Below are 20,333 nucleotides of genomic sequence, written 5' to 3' on the forward strand. Positions count from 1 at the left end.
CTAATTATCTTCTTGTAAGTGTTAGTTTAAGTTTATTTCTATATGTAAGTAATAATTTAGTTACCGCAAGATAATCTTGTTTACAGTATATTTTAGATTTTTAATAAAAAAATTATAACATTTTAAACGATGTCAATTCAGATATTATATATCTAAGGCTAATTAGAAAAAACAAAATATTTTTTTTATCAATCCAAAATAACATTTTCTTTTAGCCATTTAATGTAAGAAAGTTATTAAGATTTTTAATGAAATTTCATATGAAATAACCGAAGATTTTTATTATTGTATCAATTATTAAATGGTTAAACACATAAATTTTATAACGGAAAACTAATTATCTTCACTTTTTTCCATAAAACATTTTCTCTAAAGAAATAATAATAATAATAATAATAATAATAATAATAATAATAATAATAATAAATAGATGGGGAACCCCGCGTTGCGGGGGTCGGATGCAACAGTTTTTTCTGTTGTTTGTTCTTTGAAAATGTTTATAGTTTGAATTGCTAATTCCTTTCCTCTTTAACTGATCTATAAATAAATAAATAAGAAATAAAAAAACATCAATGAATCTGTAAGTAAAACTAATAAAGTGACAATGAAGGAACATATAATGCTACAAATAATCAACGAAAGTAGAGGGACCAAAAAAGATAAAAATGAAACAACTTTAAAATGATCCAAATATAGTTGATGGATCATTCCTATCAAAAAAATATTAATATGACTACATACTAATAATATATTGGTGTTAGAAAAGGCGCAACCTTACCCATATAGCGCATTCAGCCCTCCAGGACCAAGCATTTTATTGCGGCACTCCAGACCATCGTGCGGGGACTTGGTCGATGCCATTTCTGACCCCCAACAATCCCCCCCTCAAATATTGCTCCCTGAGAGAATAGAACCCTCGCCACTGGCTCTGATACCACTTGTTGAGCATCAGCGCTACCGGTTGATCTAAAACCAATTGGTGTTAGAAAAGGCGCAACCTTACCCATATAGCGCATTCAGCTCTCCAGGACCAAGCATTTTATTGCAGCACTCCAGACCATCGTGCGAGGACTTGGTCGATGCCATTTCTGACCCCCAACAATGTCGGTTATGAAAAATTCAAATGAAAGTGAAAGAATTGTTTGTGAACAAAAACATAAAGGTGAAGGGTGAATGTTGTAACATTAATTGAAAAAGAAATTCCAACCAATCAAAACAAATAATGCAACAATTTTTCATAACTTTAATATATAATAATAATAATAATAATAATAATAATAATAATAGTAATAAGTTTGAGCACTGAAAAAGAAAACCACAACCAATATTCTTTTTATTTTTACAATTTGTTCTGATAGAAAAAAGGGGAAATATACATGTAATTCTATTTTTAAAAATAGCAATAAATATTTAGTTTTAAATAATAGATTGCTAGTATAACAATCTTATCATCACCCTAAAAAAATGGACATGTATTACTTAAAAAAAGAAATATTTTATAGGAAGAATAAGAAATGCATTTGTATGATTTTTTGGTGAATCAACAAAATAAATCTTTATATAATACAAAAATAATATGATTTGCAAAAAATTTCCAAAAAACTCGTCAATGATTCATTAAAGTTGTCTGAAAAATAAATCAAAACTTAATTTAGTAAAAAAAATGAATCATCAAAGTTTATTTAAGATTTTTTTATAAATTGTGTTATTTTTGTATCATCTAATGATTATTTTTATTGGTTGATGAAAAACCATGCAAATAATGCATTTCTTACCCTTTTACCTAACATTTACTTTTATTTGATATTTGATTCTACAATTGTGTATTATATATTGTAATTAGCTCTCACAATTAGATCTAACACTTGGAATTTGGAAAGTAGAAATACATTTTTTTTAATAAGGTAATTACGTCCATATGAAAACACCTCGTTCGATTTAAAATTGCACGTTTCATCCCTGACAGATAATTTTATTGCAAACTTAGTCCTTGCCATATTTTAAATGATCATAATAACCTTATGTTTTTTTTCAATTAATTTATTATATATATATTATCATTTCAATTAAATAATAAAAATAAATACCCCATCACCTTCACTTTCCCCAACCTATCCACCTTTGACTGTTACCGATCGGAGAGAAACATAAACATACACACACACATATAGTTATTGGCCATCCTTCGACGAACCTTCCCCACCCTTTCACTACGCTACTAATCGAGAAAATAAAAACAAAAAAGACATAGACTCGATGAGGGGAAAGAGGAGACCTACAACTCATTGATGGTATTGGATGGGTGACGAAGTGTTTATCGTTGGTGGGTTAATGACGGTCGAAAAAGAGTGAGCAGGAGAAGGAAGAAGGAGTGGTGTCTTTGCCAGAGAAAGAAGAATGAGGAGGGAGCGCCAAGGAGGAATTAAAGTGGAAAGCCTACGACGACTAGGGTTTTGGGTGGTTGTCGGAGTGCAGATTTGTCTACAACCTCCTTCACCTCCAAGAACATAGGGTTTCACGAACATGATTATCTCCATTGATTAGGGTTTCAAACCGACTGAAGATCTCGATCTCCTTCTTCATATGTATGCCGCCATCGATCTCAATCAACTACGGTATTGAGATTGATGATTTCTAACATATGTTTTGATCGATTTCCGATAGATGTAAAGATCGATCCTGGCCTCCATCGTCACCTGGATGATGTCATCAGAGATGGAGATGGTGATAAAATGTGGTAGGAGGTGGTGATTGTGGTTTGGTTTAATGATGTAGGTCTGTGAAGGAGGTGAGAACGGGGGAGAAGGAAAGTGGTGTACTGTGATTTAAGAGTGATGAGAAGAGGGCGCTGGCGGTTTCCGATGATGCTTATGGCTAAATATGGTGTCGATCTTGAAGGTAGTGGTGGTGACTAATGGAGGTTGTGGTTGTTGGTATAAGGGGAGGATTGGGGATATTTATTTTATGTATTTATTTTTTAATTTAAACTGATAAAAAATAAAAGAAAATGAAAAAAAGAAATTATTAAGGATAAAATAGTCATTTCATGTCCATAAGGATTAAGCGTGCAAGAAAAAACAAACACAGGACGGGCCGAGTTAATTTATTCTGGCATATGCACGAGGAACGATTGGTATAATTTACCCTATTATTCGACTCATTTCCATTGTAACCGATTTTGTGCTATTTCACCCGCTTAACCCATTATGAAATAAATACAAACCAAAATAACTCATTATGATGATCACCTCCATGATTACAAGGTTTATTACATAAACATTATACTACATGTACACTTTCTTTTATGTCAATCATCAATCCAGCCATTTTGTTAATAGAATTATATCTTTCAAAAAACACAAACAGATATTTCCTGATCTCAGAACCGCTTCTCAACACTCATTCAGCAAAACTGTTGCAGTATTCAATATTCATACATACTAAAATACATGTTGCCCCTATTTTATTGGTTCGAAAATATAAATCAGAGTAACTGCAGTAAACAATACTTTAACAATGAAAAAGTTATCTAAAACTAAAGAGTACATAAAACAAAACTCACTGAGCTGTGGTATCAGGGGTTAATAGGTCAACAGACATAGCAGAAGGTATTCTATGTCGCTTTAAGATATGAGAAGTAGCTGTTCTCGCCCTTTCATAATTCAAAACTATCACTCTCTCATCATCCAAATCCAACCTCACTTCCTCTTCTTTGCACTCTTGAACAAGTTGGCACAAATGTTTCAAGTTATCAACATCAACACCATTAACCTTCTTAACCTACTCACAAAAACATGTTAATTTTTTTTTTCAACGGATGATTTAGTAAAAAGTCTAAAACACCCTTGGATAATAACATATACCTGTAAATCAGCAAGACGCTCATATCCTACATTGATATCATCCATCAAAACCTGAGATAAAATAACAAGCTCTTCTCCAGGCTTTTGAGGTAGCTCCCTTAATGCACGTTCACAAAGTCTACGTGGCGATGTATTATACCAATCTTCTCCATGTTCATGAAGGTAAGGTTGACTCAATGGGATAAAAACCAAACCAGCAAATACAAAATAACTAGGAACTTTATCAAACTGGTGGATGGGTACAAGTGGCTTCAACTGCATAACGGATTATGGAATACATTTTTTTAAAATAAAATTCCATTGTTTTCAAACACGATTAGTAAGATATGTAAAACTTACTGGACGAAGTGTAACTGTCAACTCAAGCTCTTCACCATTTCTCAATACTCTAATCACAGCAGTTTCATTTGGTTTCTTCATTGACACCAGATGATCAAATGTTATTCTCTCCCGATTCCGGAAAGGAACTACAGAATTTTAAAACAAGGGAATTCATAAACTGATAGCAAATGTACGAAAGGAATGGGATATGGATTTTACCTGTTCCATCATTTGCGATAGGAACACCATCAAATGCAAGGACGATATCGTCTTTCTTTAACACCCTATATGCATCTGAAAGCGGGTTGATCTTACTCACAAGAACCCCGGTCAACTCAGGGCGCATGTTGAAATATTCACGAAGTTGAATGTTTTCGGTAGGCTGGCATGACAAGCCAAGAGAACAGAAACCGGAATAACTTCCACTTGCTTCAACACCATCGACAAAATGTTTTATCACAGGCACAGGAATTATGTAACTGTGAGATACAACACAATATGTCAAATATGGATACTCTATGAAATGAAAAAAAAAAAAAAATTGAAAAGTAAATGGAATTGGAGCTCACCCTATATTCTCTGCTCCAGAGAGGTTTTGAAATGCTACTCCAGCAACCTTGTCACCCATGATTGCAGGTCCTCCACTATTTCCAGGATTTATGGCTGCATCGATTTGTATGGCTAACAGTTGAGTGGCTCCATGTACATACTGTGTAGGTTCAACTCTTGAGACTACCCCTTTTGTCACAGAGATGTTGTCGCCACCTGAAAACAGCTTTGGGTTAACAACTTAATTTAATAGAAGTATAAATATGGCCAACATGAGTAATCTATTTATTTACCTTGAGGATATCCAACAACAGCGACAGCTTCTTGCATAAATGGAATGTCTCCGAGCTCCAAGAACTTCATACCTTCCCAGAATTCCTCACTCTCAACAACAAGAATAGCAAGATCACATTCATGACCTACAGCTTTAACTTCTGCCCTATATTTGGTGGGAGAACCATGTTTTCTAACGAGTACAAATGTGTGATCAGCCACTACATGAGCATTTGTCACAATCCTCTTCCCAGATATAACAAACCCTACAGGTTTCGACAAAAACTCAATTTCAAGTTCGGTCCAAAATTTCAGATGGATGAAAATGCCGACGAAATCAATATGGAAACATATATCAGACAAACATTTAAGGGCCTGGGTAGACATATTATGCAATGAGTTTATAGAAAAAAGAAACAGATAACAAGTTTGTAAAAATTACAAACCTGAACCCATGGATTCACGCTGGGACTTGTTTTGCCATGGAAGAAAGTAATTAGGGCTACTCGACACAGTAAATATCTTAACAACAGAATCAAGGGCGAGCTCTATTGCTGAATATGCGTCTATGGTATCCGCTATAGCGTTACTTCGGTCGTAATTCAGCTGCTCCACGGCAGCGGTGGAGGCCGAAGCGGCGGTGGTGAAGTATCTACATTGATTCACTTTAGAACTTGATGAAAAAAACCGATGAGAAGAGCATGCCCGTAGGTTTGGATGTAAGTTCGATAGATTGGGGATTGTATTGTAGCATCGGAATGAACGGAATGGATTCACAAATGTCCCGGAGCAAGTCCACCGCCGGACATGGAGGTTGTGGCACGAAGAGGAAGTAACCTGTCGAAGCGCGAGGCCGATTGGTCGGAGCATATCAAAGAAGTATAGTTTCGCTCCGATCAACCTCGTTACTATACGCACTGCTTTCTTAGGTCAAATTATTTGTTTTTGGAGAAAATATTATTATATTGCTTTTTTTTTTTTTTACAAATAAGTGAAGGGATTGAAGATTTTTCAGTGTCACATGTTTCTTAATAGTATATTTGAACAAAAAAAATGTTTATAAATTATAATTATATATTATTATTGTTATTAAATAATTAACTAATTATATTATGCATATTCTTTAAGTGGTCGTTTATGAAGCTATAGTATTTTTAGGATGTATTCAAGTATAATTTATGATTATGCACTAATTCTCATAGCATTACATCAACCTAACTGTGGCTCCATTTTTCCTTGATTGATGGGGAACTTTTCTCTCTAAAGTCTATGTTGTATCTAACACTCTAGTAAGTCTACATTATCTTTATATGTTGTTTAAAATATATGTTTTTATCAGTAAAAATAGAAACATTTTCGCCCCCAAAAAAGATGAAAGCATAAAGATTGCCATATGGTCCCATCCAACCACCCTCGCCAAGTCGCCCCCCTTTTTTGCATGATTTTTTTAGTAACGGTCTTATCATTTATCAATAGATTGTAGAGTATCATGTATGCATGCGTATATGATTAAAGAAATACGATAATGATACTTTTTGAACATTTTGGAAACTGGGTAAATGGAAAAATGACTTAAAAATGTAACAAAGTTTTCAAAATGTTCAAAAAATACCGCAATTTTTATTAACTTTGTTATTATCGGATTATGTAGAACACAGTTACAGGAGATCATGTCAGTTCACAACAATTGTACAATCTCTTTCATCCCCTCAATCGATCGTTCTTGTTGTAACATGTCAGTTCACAACAGTTGTGCAATCTCTTTCATCGTCATAGTCGATCGTTTTTGTGGTAACATGAGAAGTAAACATGTAATAACCTTAGTTAAGCATTCTTGCTTCCCAATCACATTATATGCCTCAAATTTAAAACATATATACATTATATAGATAAACATATTATGCATCAATGTTAGCCGTTTATTAGCGTTACGACATAAGAGAGACACAAATGAGAAACGAGTGTGACGTTATGGCATGAGAATTCCTAAACGTGGATGTAGAGAGTAGGAGTTGCGTTTAATTCTCCGGGACCAGTGAGAGATGAATGATCAGGAACACTCAAATGTCATGTGAATGATTTGATGATGATTTATATATATATATATATATATATATATATATATATATATATATATATATATATATATATATATAGAGAGAGAGAGAGAGAACATATGTGTTGGAGCACTTGAACGACTTGCATCGTAATTAATGGATTTTTAATTATATGTTTTTCTATGATTGTATTTAGATACAAACTGAACGAGTGAGATAATAAAAGAGAGTATGCAACTGATGTGAACTGGTACGACGGTGAATAATTTTCAAAGATCGTGTTTTACATAATCCATAAACAATGAAGTTAACAAAATGTGCTCTGAAAAAACAATAATACTACTTTTTTTGAACATTTTGAAAACTTCAATGTTATTTTTTGTATTAAGAAACAATGATATTTTTTAACATTTTGAAAACTTCGTTATATTTTTTAATTATTTTTCTGTTTTCCTAAGGTAACTGGTTACAACTAAGTTTTTATTTGAACACATGTGTATTTCGTTGCTATTTTGTATACAAAAAATATACTTTAATGGTATTTTATATACTAAAAAAAGACAATTGTCTTATTTGTATATTTTTTGAACCTCATTATATTTTTAAGTCATTTTTCAAAAAAAAAAAAAAAAAAAAGTAAATTGTAGTGTTTGTAATGAAAAACTATATAAATATATAATTTTGGTATTGTAATACATACCTTTCAAAACATTTATTACTATAGTAGACATTTTTTATCAAAAAATTTGGACCCACCACACTTCTTTGACTCTTTCAAATATTTAGAGGAAGAGGAGACATCAATCTTTGATCATGAGAAGATAGAAAAAGAAGGGTTGGAATGAGATATCTAGGACATATACTCCTTCATTCGTTTAAGAAAAGATTTCTATTTTCTTCATATCTATAAATTTTGGGTTTACCATATTATAGGATGATTTACGTAGAGATAAGAGTATGCAATTGCATACCTATAGTTAAATACTCAGGTAGATAAATTGGCAAGAGGGTGTTGTGTTCAATTTCTGATCTTAGATGATCACGAGTTCTAGTTCTAGAGTGCAATTTATTTTTTAAAAATTTGGTAAGGTATACTCATTTATATACAATCAAGTTTCAATAAAAACATAACTAGTTGTAGTCTAAAAGACTTGATTGTTTTAGACTATATCGGGTCACTGCATTTAACATAACTTTTTTTTTGAGTTTTTTATCTTATCTAACATAACTTTTATTTTTGAGTTTTTTATCTTATCATGTAAGGATAAATTAAAAAATCTCTTATAAGCTAACTTTTAAAAAAAAAACTACTCATAGTATAGTAGCTTTTTCATCTAGCTTGTAGAGTATTTTTCAATGTTCCAACATATACCTTTATTAATTAAAATAAACACATCTTTTTAAATGTTATTATGTCATTTTATATTTTTGCTGTTATCAGTTATTTTTTGTATTTATCAATTTTCATTTTTTAACAACTATTAGTTAGTTTTTTTAATTATTAATTAGTTTTTCAGCTACCAACTAACTTTTTAACTACTATGCCAAACATATCTCTAATCTAAAAAGTCAAGAGGTACCACTACTACTAATTATTATTTTTAATTATAATATAACTAACTTAAATATTACTTACCCTGATTTTTTATTTTCTATATCCTCCGATGCCACATCAACCCAACAATTTTACGGTTTTTTAATTTTGATTTATGACACACCCTTAAAAGTTATATCGTGACAACGCCAATGTAACACCGTAAATTTTCAACCAATTTTTTTCATTTTAAAAATAACATACCTGTCATAAACAAAAACCACAATTCTCCAAAATGACAATTTATCAAAAACACATGTTCATAAATTGTTTAAAACACAATGCATGATCCTCAAAATATATCTTCGTCTCGTGTGTACAATCAAGCCGACGCCTTCCCGCGATCATGAGAAGTACTTGAAACACATATCACATAATACGGTAAGTACAAAGCTTAGTGAGTTCCCCAAAATACCACATGCACAAATAATAAGCCTCTCATAGCTATAACTCGGCATGGACCCTCCGGTCTCATGCATCTCGATGAGGACCTTCCGGTCTCACGGCTCGGTATGGACCCTTCGGTCTCACGGCTTGGTATGGACCCTCCGGTCATGTGTCTCAGTGAAGACCCTCCGATCTCACAGCTCGGGTGGGACCCTCCAGTCCCGTATCTTAGTGAGGACCCTTCGGTCTCACAACTCGGGTTGGACCCTCCGGTCCGATCTCAAAATGCACAGAATAACACATCATATATCAGAAGACAAGTTGCATAATATCACATAACTCAAATAAGACCCTCCAGTCACTCAATAGTACCACTTAGGTATGTGTAGTGAAAAGACTCACCTCGTAATCAAGCAAATAAACCTCGTATACGAATCACCGAACTAGCCTCCACCCAACACATAGGATAATTATCTTTAATTAACACTTAAATCACGACTCTAAATAAACTAAGTTATTTTCCTCTCTCTAACTCTTGGGAGGTAAAAGACCATTTTACCTCTCCATGGTCCCCATAATCCCTGTCTTGACCAAACCCTAAAGTCAACACTCGAGTCAATAGTCCATGTTGACCCGACTCGTCGAGTGCATCTATGTGACTCGTCGATTCCCCTCGTTTCTTCAGGAAATGTCACAAAAATCCAACTTAACTCATCGAGTTGTCTCATCAACTCGTCGAGTTACTAATGTCCAGACTCATCGGGGAAAACCCTAGCAGACTAGTCGAGTCAACTCATCAAATCGGCGAGCCCATTCAGTCTATTTTCTAATTCAGATGTTTTAAGGCAGATCTGTAACCCCAAACTCTAGATTTAGCCTCCCAAGGCCGAGATACCACGTAAAGCTATAATCTTTACGTCCATGTATGACACTTTGGGCTTGAAATGCCAAAACAAGTTCCATTTGGTGTCTTAATCATAAAAGCTCTTCTATAGCTGAATAAAACTAGGACCTTTGGACTCTAGGGACCTCTCAAGATCCAGATCTGAAGTTTCAATCATTTGGTAAGCTCAACACACTCACAGTCTCAAGGAAGGATGGAAATAGCCCTAAAACTCCATAATCATGAGATCTAATCAACATAAGGAGAAATGTGGAGACTTTTTACCTTCAGCAGATGTTATGGATTAAATGACACCAGATCCAACAGTCCCTTCCCGTTCCTTGTTGTGATTATTTTATCTTCTCTTCCAAAAGATCACAAAAAAATACCCAATATTAACTCTCTTTTCTCTCTTGGCTCACTCTAGACGGTTTAGAGTTTCACTTAGGGGGGTAAGGTGACTGGTGAGGTGGAAATGAGGGGTTAAGGTCCTTTAAATAGGACCCAACCCTGGAGAATTAGGTTTTCCTCACACAGCGCCAACTCGCCGAGTTGGTTGTAAACCCCACATGGCCAATTCGTGTCTACTCGACGAGTTGAGGCACCCACTCATCGAGTTTCTCACCCAAATCATAAATAAATATACAAATATTATACCTGGGATTCGGGATGTTACAATTCTCCCCCACTAGAATCAGACTTCGCCCTCGAAGTCATGCTCCGGAAACAACTCTGGATATTGCTCGAGCATCTCGGACTCCGGCTCCCAAGTTCACTCAGATCCCCTGTGGTGCTCCCAATGCACCTTAACCAATCACAACTCCTTGTTCCTTAGGGTCTTTACGTTTCTATCCAAAATCGTTATTAGTCTCTCAATATAATTCAGGTTCACATCAACATGAATGTCCTCTAAAGGTACCACCACCGTCTCATCGGCTACACACTTCCTCAACTAAGACACATGGAAAGGTGTTATGAATCTGGCTCAACTTTGTAGGTAGCTCCAACTAGTAAGTTACCATCCCCACTATGCCAGCCACTCTGAAAGGATCGATATATCTAGGACCCAATTTGCCCTGTTTCCTGAATCGGATCACCCCCTTCCATGGGGATACCTTCAAGAGGACAAAATCTACAACCTGGAACTATAGCTCGGACCGTCGACGGTCTGCATAACTCTTCTGGCGACTCTTGGCCATCAGCAATCTCTTTCTGACCTGCTGAAACTACCCGGTCATCTTGAGCACTATCTCAGTGCCACCTATCACTCTTTGCGCTACCTCTCCCTAACAGATGGGAGTTCGACTCCTCCTCCCATATAAGATCTCAAAGGGAGGCATACCAATACTGGAATGGTGGCTGTTTTTGTAAGAAAACTCAACTAAGGGAAAATTGGTGTCTCAACTTCCTCTGAAGTCCATAACACATGCACGCAACATGTCCTCAAGTGTCTGAATCGTCCACTCACTCTGCCCGTATGTCTGCGGGTGGTATATGGTACTTAAATGCAATTGGGTACCCAACTTCTCATGAAACTTCTTCCAAAACCTAGAAGTAAAGCGAACATCTCAATCTAACACTATCGAGGTTGGCACTCCATGCTAGGGATGAGATTTAGAACCGGAAAATTGGACCGGAACCAGAATCGGACTGGAACCGAAACCGTTAGAATCGAAATATGTAAAACCGGTCCAGGTATTGGGTTTAAAGAATGGCTCTATCCGGGTTCCAGGTAATCCGGGTTTCGGCTTCGGTTAAACCTGGTTTAAGAATCGGAATCGGTTTTAGGGGACGAAACCGGTTTCTATGGATAGTTTAAAACTTGCATATCTCATTCGTTTGAAGTCGAATTGAAATGTGGTTTTTTCCATAGTATAGTTTATAGTTTTTACATGATTTTATACTATAATTTTGTCATTTTTGGGTTTATAATCATTGATTTATTGTCTCTCAAAGTCGGGATATCAAAGCTGGAAATTTTATGTTTTTCAGCTTTTTTTGTATTCTGTGATATTTTAAAACATGCATATGTCATTCGTTTAAAGTCGGATTGGCATGAGGTTTGTTTCGTAGTATAGTTTATAGTTTGTACATGATTTTAGACTATAGTTTTATCATTTTTGGGTTTATATTCATTGACTTATAGTTTCTCCAAGTTGGGATATCAAAGCTGGAAATTTTATGTTTTTCAGCTTTTTTATAATTTGTGATAGTTTTAAAATATGCATATCGCATTCATTTGAAGTCGGATTGGCATGAGTTTTTTTTCCAGAGTGTATTTTATAGTTTGTACATGATTTTAGACTATAATTTTGTTATTTTTGGGTGTTTATTCATTGACTTATAGTCTCTCAAAGTCGGGATATCAAAGCTAAAAAATTTATGTTTTTCAGCTTTCTTTGTATTCCGTGATAGATTTAAAACATACATATTTAATTCGTTTGAAGTCGGAATAGCATGCAATTTTTTCCAAAGTGTATTATAGAGTTTGTACATGATTTTAGACTATAATTATGTCATTTTTTGTTTCATATTCATTGATTTATAGTCTCCCAAAGTTGGGATATCAAAGCTGTGATTTTTTTTTCTCAGCTTTATTTTTGTATTTTGTGAAATTTTAGAACATGCATTTGACCCACTTTACCCGGTTCCCCGGGTTTTTCGATTTTAGAACCACTCCGGTTCCATTCGACTTACTTTGATATTTCTAGGTTTTCCGGTTCTAGACCCACTTTACCTGGTACGTTACCCAGAACCAAACCGAAACCGGTTCCTATATACCAGTCAAGTTTCCGGTCCTAAAAAATCTCGTTAACCGGTTCTCGAGTTTTCCGGGCCCGGGTCTACCGGTCCAAGTTTGGATCCACTCGCATCCCTACTCTATGCCATGCTACCACTTCTCTCACATAAATCTCAGCCAATTTCTCTACATAAGAGTTCTCACTAATAGCCAAAAAGTGAGCACTCTTCGTCAATTGGTGCACAATCACCCATATCGCGTCTACACCTCGCGAGGTTCTTGGTAATAAAATCCCTGGAAATTTGTTCCCACTTCCACTGGGGAATATCTAGAGGCTGCAAAGGGCCATGCTGATGTTGGTGCTCTGCCTTAACCCGACGACAGGTCAAACACCTCTCAACTACCCATGCCACATCCCTCTTCATACAGGGCCACCAGTAATATCTCTTCAGATCAAAATACATATTAGTGGCCCTGGGTGGATCGAGAACCTCGATCTATATGCCTCCTCCATCAGTATACGTTGAGCTCCACCTGTATAGGGTACCCAAATCTGCCCATAGAAAGTCATAAGTGAAGGGTTTTGAGCATTCTAACACTCCTAAGGTGTACATGCAACCCTAAATACATTGGACCTATGTTTTCTCTATTATACATGCAAACTTTGATTTTCCAAGGTATTACCCTAACTAGTATACAAAACTTTGATAGATGGGTAATGAAACAAGTTAGATAACATACCTTTTTGTTGTAGCTTGTTTCTTGGAGCTTTAAGAGCCTAACACCAATAATGTGAATGCCTCAAGTGGAATAAAAAATCACCACTAACACTTGAAAAACTTGGAAGAGGACTCTCTAGCACACAAAAATCGGCCACGCACTTATCTAGACTCTAGGTGCCAATTTCTTGAACCAAAGGGCTTCTTATATAGTGTGGTTACATTAGGGTTACACCATGTACACCCTAATGTGCATGACTTTCCACATTCCTCATGATCTATGGGTTTTAACCTCCATGGAGTATCCATGGGTTAAGCCCAACATAAGGAATCATGGACCATTAGCCCACATTATAAGAATGAATGAGTTACACAATCAATCCCTATATATTTAATTAGTCTCTTTTGACCACAAAATTAGTTCCAAATTAATTCTTGGTCAATACCAATTAAATAATATGATTTCATATTAATATATTGTAACTTATAATATATTAATAAATCATACATATCCTCTTCTCAAAGTCCAAATTGTTCTGGTGAAGTGCAACCTAAATGGACCATGCGAAATCGGGTCAAGTACATACCAGATATAGTTATGGACTTAGACACCTTATCTAACGATCTCCCACTTGGATAAGTCTAATAACTATAGTTGCAAGTACGACTTCAGGAACCGACCAGAAATCGTAGCTCTTAAAACTTTGTTGAACTAAGACGTGTCATTTAGACAAGTGATCATATAATCCTCTATTCTCAAGATATCAGCCAGACAAATACATGGAACAACGTCATTCTTATTGTCCGACAGTTTGTTTCCCGATTTCCGATTTGTTTGACATAAAACTTAATCGAACACATCAATTGAGTTCTGACTGGGCCTAACACATAAGTCAAAAAAAAATCATCGGAGGGTCCCAATATATCATTTTCAATCCTCTAAGGACTAAAAGGAATAGATAAACTTCGAATCATATGCTTGTGCTAACTATTCACCAAATCATACACACCAATACGTTTTATAACATCAAGTTATTGATGTGTTTTCATACTATCAATGCACAACCAACTCATAGTCAACAACTCATATCTCTTGGTTTGAAGACTTATACGATATTATCGTCTCACGATCACTCGAGATAAATTCCATGAAGTGATACAAGTGAGCGTCGATTTAATCCAATACTCAAAACTTATGAGCACTCATGAATGTCATAGCAATGTCTAACCATTTCAGACAATCTACAAGCCAAATTTATGATAGTCTTGATTCAATACCTACTTCTAAAGTATGATCGATTGTGGACAATTTGAATAATCTTATTATTCTGGAAGTCAAAACATGCAAAATTGAAACAATAGTAAACAATTGACACAAGATAGTAACTTTACTCATAAATAAACAACTTTTATTTATTCGTTAAATTTCATCTACATTTTATCTATTACAAGTTTCAGAAATAGCTATCTAATCATTAAAACTAATATCGTATTTCAGCCCGATGCGCCTCGCATGCTGCAAATGCTTAACCCTATTCAGTCCCTTTGTGAGGGGATCTGCTAGGTTCTCTTTTGACGATACCCTCTTTGCTACGAGGAGTCATTCTTCTATCTGGTGTCTTATGAAGTGATATTTTCTATCAATGTGCCTAGATCTGCCATGATCCCTTGGTTCATTGGCTAAGGCAACTGTACTGTCGTTGTCACAGAAAATCTCCAGAGGCTCCTTTATAGCTAGTACAACTCCAAGGTCTCCATTGAAGTTCTTCAGCCATATCGCCTAATTTGCTTCTTCACTTGCTGCTATGTACTCTAATTCGCACGTTGAATCATCTATAGTCTCTTACTTGGAACTTTTCCAAGTAACTACTCCTCTATTTAGGGTAAATACCCAGCCCGAGTGAGAGCGGAAATTATATATGTCGATCTGAATTTTGGCGTCACTATACCCTGTCACTCTCAAGTCATCACTCCCACCGAGGACAAGAACTCAATCCTTAGTCCTTTGCAGGTACTTTAGAATATTCTTTATCGCAGTCCAATGAGCCTTACCAGGTTTCCCCTGATATCTACTGACCATGCTCAAAGCAAAGGCCACATCAGGGTGAGTACAAGTCATAACATACATGATCGAGCCAACAACGGAAGCATATGATAATCAACTCATCTCAACTATCTCAACCTTTGTACTCAGACTCTAAGTCTTACTCAGTTTGGCATTGCTTTGGATTGGTAAGTCACCTTTCTTAGAATTCTGAATGTTGAACCTCTTCTACACCTTGTCCATGTAGATACTCTGACTAAGTCCAATTAGTCTTTTACTCCTGTCTCTCAATATCCTTATCCCTAGGATATAGGCAGCTTTTCCAAGGTCTTTCATAGCGAAGCACTTCCCAAGCCAGGATTGCACCTCCTGTAAGGTTGGGATGTTATTTCCTATGAGTAGTATGTCATCCATATACAATACAAAAAAGCTAACTATACTCCCACTAGCTCTGACATATATACAAGACTCATCTTCGCTTCTCGAAAAGCCAAACTTTTTAACTTTCTCATTGAAACAAAGATTCCATATACGAGATGCTTGTTTCAATCCATAAATGGATTTCTCAAGCTTACACACTCTATTAGGGTACTCTGCATTGACAAAACCCTATGGTTGATTCATTTAAACATCCTTAACCAACTTTTCATTAAGGAAAATGGTTTTTACATCTATTTTCCATATTTCATAATCATGAAATGCAGCTATGGCTAGCATAACCCTAATAGACTTAATCTTAGCTACTGGTGAAAAGGTCTCATCATAGTCCACTCCCGGAGTTTGAGTAAAGCCCTTCGCAACCAGTCACGCCTTATAAGTGTGTACTTTCCCATCCATTTCAGTCTTATTATTGAAGATCCATTTGCACCTGACTATCTTACAACATGGTACATTATCAACCAAGTTCCAAACTTGATTATCATACATAGACTGAATCTTGCTATCCATATCCTCTTTCCACTTTGCAGACACAGGGCCTGCAATGGATTCCTTGTAGCTGTTAGGTTCATCTGAATTTACCAGTGTGCTATCACTAATAAATGTATCACCTTTTGTAGTAATATAGAAACCATAAAACTCAGGTGTATTTCTAACTCTAGTGGAATGCCTGTGAGGTACAGACTCATCAATCGGCTCGGTAGGAGTTTCCTCCTTAGCTTGATCGCTAGTGTTTGAGGTTCCTTCACCACTTGACTCTTGAAGCTCTTCAAGGTCAATTTGCCTCCCATTGTTTCCTTGGCTTATGAATTCTCTCTCATGAAAGTCCACTCTCCTCGTAACAAAGACAACTTTGTCACTCAGTCTGTAGAAGAGATAGCCACAAGATTTATGTGGGTAGCTGATGAAAATACACCGCTCAATCGGAGGTTAGAGCTAGTCATGAGTCTCATATGTCACAAAAGCCTCACAACTCCAAACCTTGATGTGTGCTAACGAGGGAACCTTCCATGTCCACATCTCGTGAGGTGTATTGGTAACCTTCTTGGTAGGGACTAGATTAAGGATATGGGCGGCAATCTCTAAGGCATACCCCTAAATTGAGATTGGTAACAAAGCTTAACTCATCATGGAACGAACCATGTACAACAAGGTTCGATTAGGCCTCTCAACCACACCATTAAGATATGGTGTCCTAGGAGGTGTCAATTTTGAAACAATTCCACATTCCCTAAGATAGTCAAGGAACTCGATACTAAGATACTCTCCACCTCAATCGGATCAGAGCATCTTTATCTTACTGCTCAGCTGATTCTCAACTTCTTGCTTAAACTCTTTGAATCTTTCAAAGGTTTCAAACTTATGCTTGATTAAGTAGACATAGTCATATCTACTATAATAATCAGTAAAAGTCACATAAATGCGGTTAGCATCCCTTGTGTCGGTTCTGAAGGGTCCACACACATATGTGTGTATGAGGTCCAACAAACCTTCACCCTCTCACAAGAACTGGTGAAGGGTGATTTAGTCATCTTTCTAAGCAAACAAGATTTACAACTATCATCTGAATTTAATTCAAATGATTCCAAGACTCCAATCTTTTGGAGTTGGCCTATGCGCTTCTTGTTGACATGTCCAATACGACAATGCCACAAGGATGCTTTATCCAAACTAGTGGAAGAATCAATATGCAATACATTATTTCTTAAGTTGTCTACAACCATCACAGTTTCATATACACCATTACAAGGCAATTCTTTAAAATAAAATACATCATCATGAAAAGTATTAATAGCACTACTTTCATTATAAAACAAAAAACTAAAACCTTGTTTGTACAAACCATGAAAAGAAATAATATTTCTCGCCATTTCAGACGAGTAATAACAATTATTCAAATCTAACTTTAACCCACTACAAAACAATAAAGAATAAACTCAAATCTTGGTGACAGGTGAAGCTTTCATATTCCTCATGATTAAGTTTATCTTCCTGTGCTCCATATCTTCACTTCTTTTTACTCCCTGCAAATCAGAACAAATGTGAATACCACAACCTATATCAAGGACCCAAGAATTAGTATGCGGTGAGTTTTAAACAGTATAGTGTAAATACCTGCAAGGGTGGGTTTCACTTTCCCATCCTTAAACATCCTGCAAGTACTTTGGGCAGCTTCGCTTCCAGTGCCCCTTATCATGACAATAAAAGCACTCTGCTTCTTTTGGGTTGGAGGAAGGAGTAGTTGGACCAACTTTAGCCTTGCTTGAAGATAACCTATCATGAGACTTTCCCTTGTGGCCCTTGGAAGGGGTCTTCTTCTTCTTTCCCTTGCCTTGCCCGATTGCCAAAACTATGGTAGTAGTAGGAGTGGTGACAACATTCTTACCTTTGAGACTACTTTCAGCAGTCCTCAAAAGTCCCTGAAGTTTGCTAAGTCTGACCTCCTCCTTGTTCATATGATAAGTCATACAGAACTGATAATAACATGGAGGTAAAGAGTGGAGAATGATATCTATAGCCAACTCCTCATCAAAGTTTACATTTAACTTAAGCAAAAAATTCACAAATCTTTGCATTTTCTGCAAGTGCACCGTGATGGACTCTCTACCCTTCATCTTAGTTGTTATCATGGAGGTGATGATTTCATATCTCTCGTGACGTACACCCTGATGGTATATTTTCCATATGGTCTTGGTGCATTTCAAAAGGGTAGAAGTCCTCATAGGACTTTTGGAGTTCTGTTGTCATTGTCACCAACATGATGCAGCACACCTTAGTGTTATCTTTCTCATGGATAGTGTACTCAACAATCTCCTATGGATTAGCAAAAGACTCATTAATTACCTTTAGCTCCTTGTCAAGGAAATATTCCTTGTCCTCATAACGTGTGACCATCCTGATGTTCCTAATCTAATCATTGAAGTTAGTTCCATCGAAGATGACTCTCCCATAAAGGTTCATGAGAGAAAATGAGCCGGTAGGGTTTGAGCCAAAAGCATTGTTGGAAGACATTTGGGAAAAGAAGAAAGACAAAGTTTAGATTAGATATAGAGTCCTTAATATAACACCCAAAATGAAATACAAAGGCTAGGACCCAACAAAATATATTAGAATTTGGAAGAGAGATGTCGTAATCCAAGTTGTAAAATATTTGAAGGTAGGTAAATGACAATTTACCAATTTTCACCATTAAAAATGAAATTGATTATTAGGTTTTAGATGAATTGAAATTCATAGATTCTTTTTAGATTCATTGAACTTTTTAATGGCATGTTTAAATCTCGATTATGCCCTTCGAGTTTGTGACTGGGATACCGAGGATCACAAACAATGTGTGAATAACCATACAAATATACCTGGTACTCTTAATGTTATTTATCACCTAATCGATGTGCCGGTTAACCATTCACGCTCAATCGATCTATGAGAAACATTAAGCTACCATTTTCCACCCTTACTAGTCCATGTTAGTGTGCCGGTTAACCACACACACTCCACTAACGACTTGGTAAGGTGCAAAATGTAATTTCATGGGTTAGCATCAATTTCACATTTTTCCTAAAGTAACTAAGATTAGGAATTTATAAAACATTTAGTTACTTTATAATTATCATTATACTTAATGAGAATTAATTATCGACAAGGGGTGCCGGTCTCTATTGTTTCAGACTGTGATGTTTGGTTCACCTCCCGTTTCTGGAAGAAGTTCCATGAGGAACTAGTCACGAGACTGCATTTCAGCACTGCTTACCATCCGCAGACATATGACCAGAGCGAGTGGACCATTCAGAACCTTGAGGATATATTGCGGGCCTGCATCATTGATTTCAGCGGGAGCTGGGACTCCTACCTACCCCTTGCAGAATTCTCCTACAACAACATCTTTCATTCCAACATTCGTGCTCCGGCGTTTGAGTTGTTGTATGGGCGGAAGTGTCACACCCCATTTTGCTGGGGCAAGGTTGGCCACATGGTCATGGGTCGGACTGAGGTGGTTATTGTTGGTTTTTGAGCACTATAACAATCCAATGGTGCACATACAACCCTACATGCTTTGGATCTAAGTTTTCTCAAGTTATACATACAATTCCATTTTATCTAAAGCATACACCCTAGCTAGCATGCAATTGGATATATACAACATAAAAACTAGATAGATGAATACCTCTTTGTTGTAGCTTGTAATTTTTGGCCTTTCAAGAGCATAATACCTCAAGTGTGATACCTCTAATAAGTTACAAACACCAAAAGCAAGAGGAGGCTTATGAGAGAGATCTTAGGAAGCACAAATCGGCTAAGGTTCCACCTTGGAAGAGATTGGCCGATTTTAGCGGGTTAGGAGTTATTTTTATAGTGTGGAATTCCTAGGGTTTCTTACATGTAAACCCTAATTCACCACGACTCTTCACATTTCATAGGCCCTTTAGACTAAACCTTCATGGAATCTCATATAGGTTTAGTCCAT

At 36.1% G+C, this 20,333-nt stretch overlaps 1 protein-coding gene across 1 annotated transcript; it reads right to left on the minus strand.

Annotated features, from left to right (window-relative positions):
• Positions 1-3,367: 3,367 nt before the first annotated feature.
• Positions 3,368-5,940, minus strand: LOC145032649 (protease Do-like 10, mitochondrial). The gene is made up of 7 exons (XM_078981534.1): positions 5,453-5,940; positions 5,027-5,272; positions 4,754-4,949; positions 4,404-4,663; positions 4,203-4,330; positions 3,864-4,118; positions 3,368-3,780 (listed from the first exon to the last, which is right to left on the minus strand). The coding sequence occupies exons 1-7, from the start codon at positions 5,874-5,876 to the stop codon at positions 3,559-3,561; spliced, it is 1,731 nt and encodes a 576-aa protein (XP_078837660.1). The 5' UTR covers positions 5,877-5,940; the 3' UTR covers positions 3,368-3,558.
• Positions 5,941-20,333: the final 14,393 nt, after the last annotated feature.

This window comes from Lactuca saligna, chromosome 2 (genome assembly GCF_052625555.1).
Source record: "Lactuca saligna cultivar CGN05327 chromosome 2, ASM5262555v1, whole genome shotgun sequence".
Classification (NCBI taxonomy): domain Eukaryota; kingdom Viridiplantae; phylum Streptophyta; class Magnoliopsida; order Asterales; family Asteraceae; genus Lactuca; species Lactuca saligna.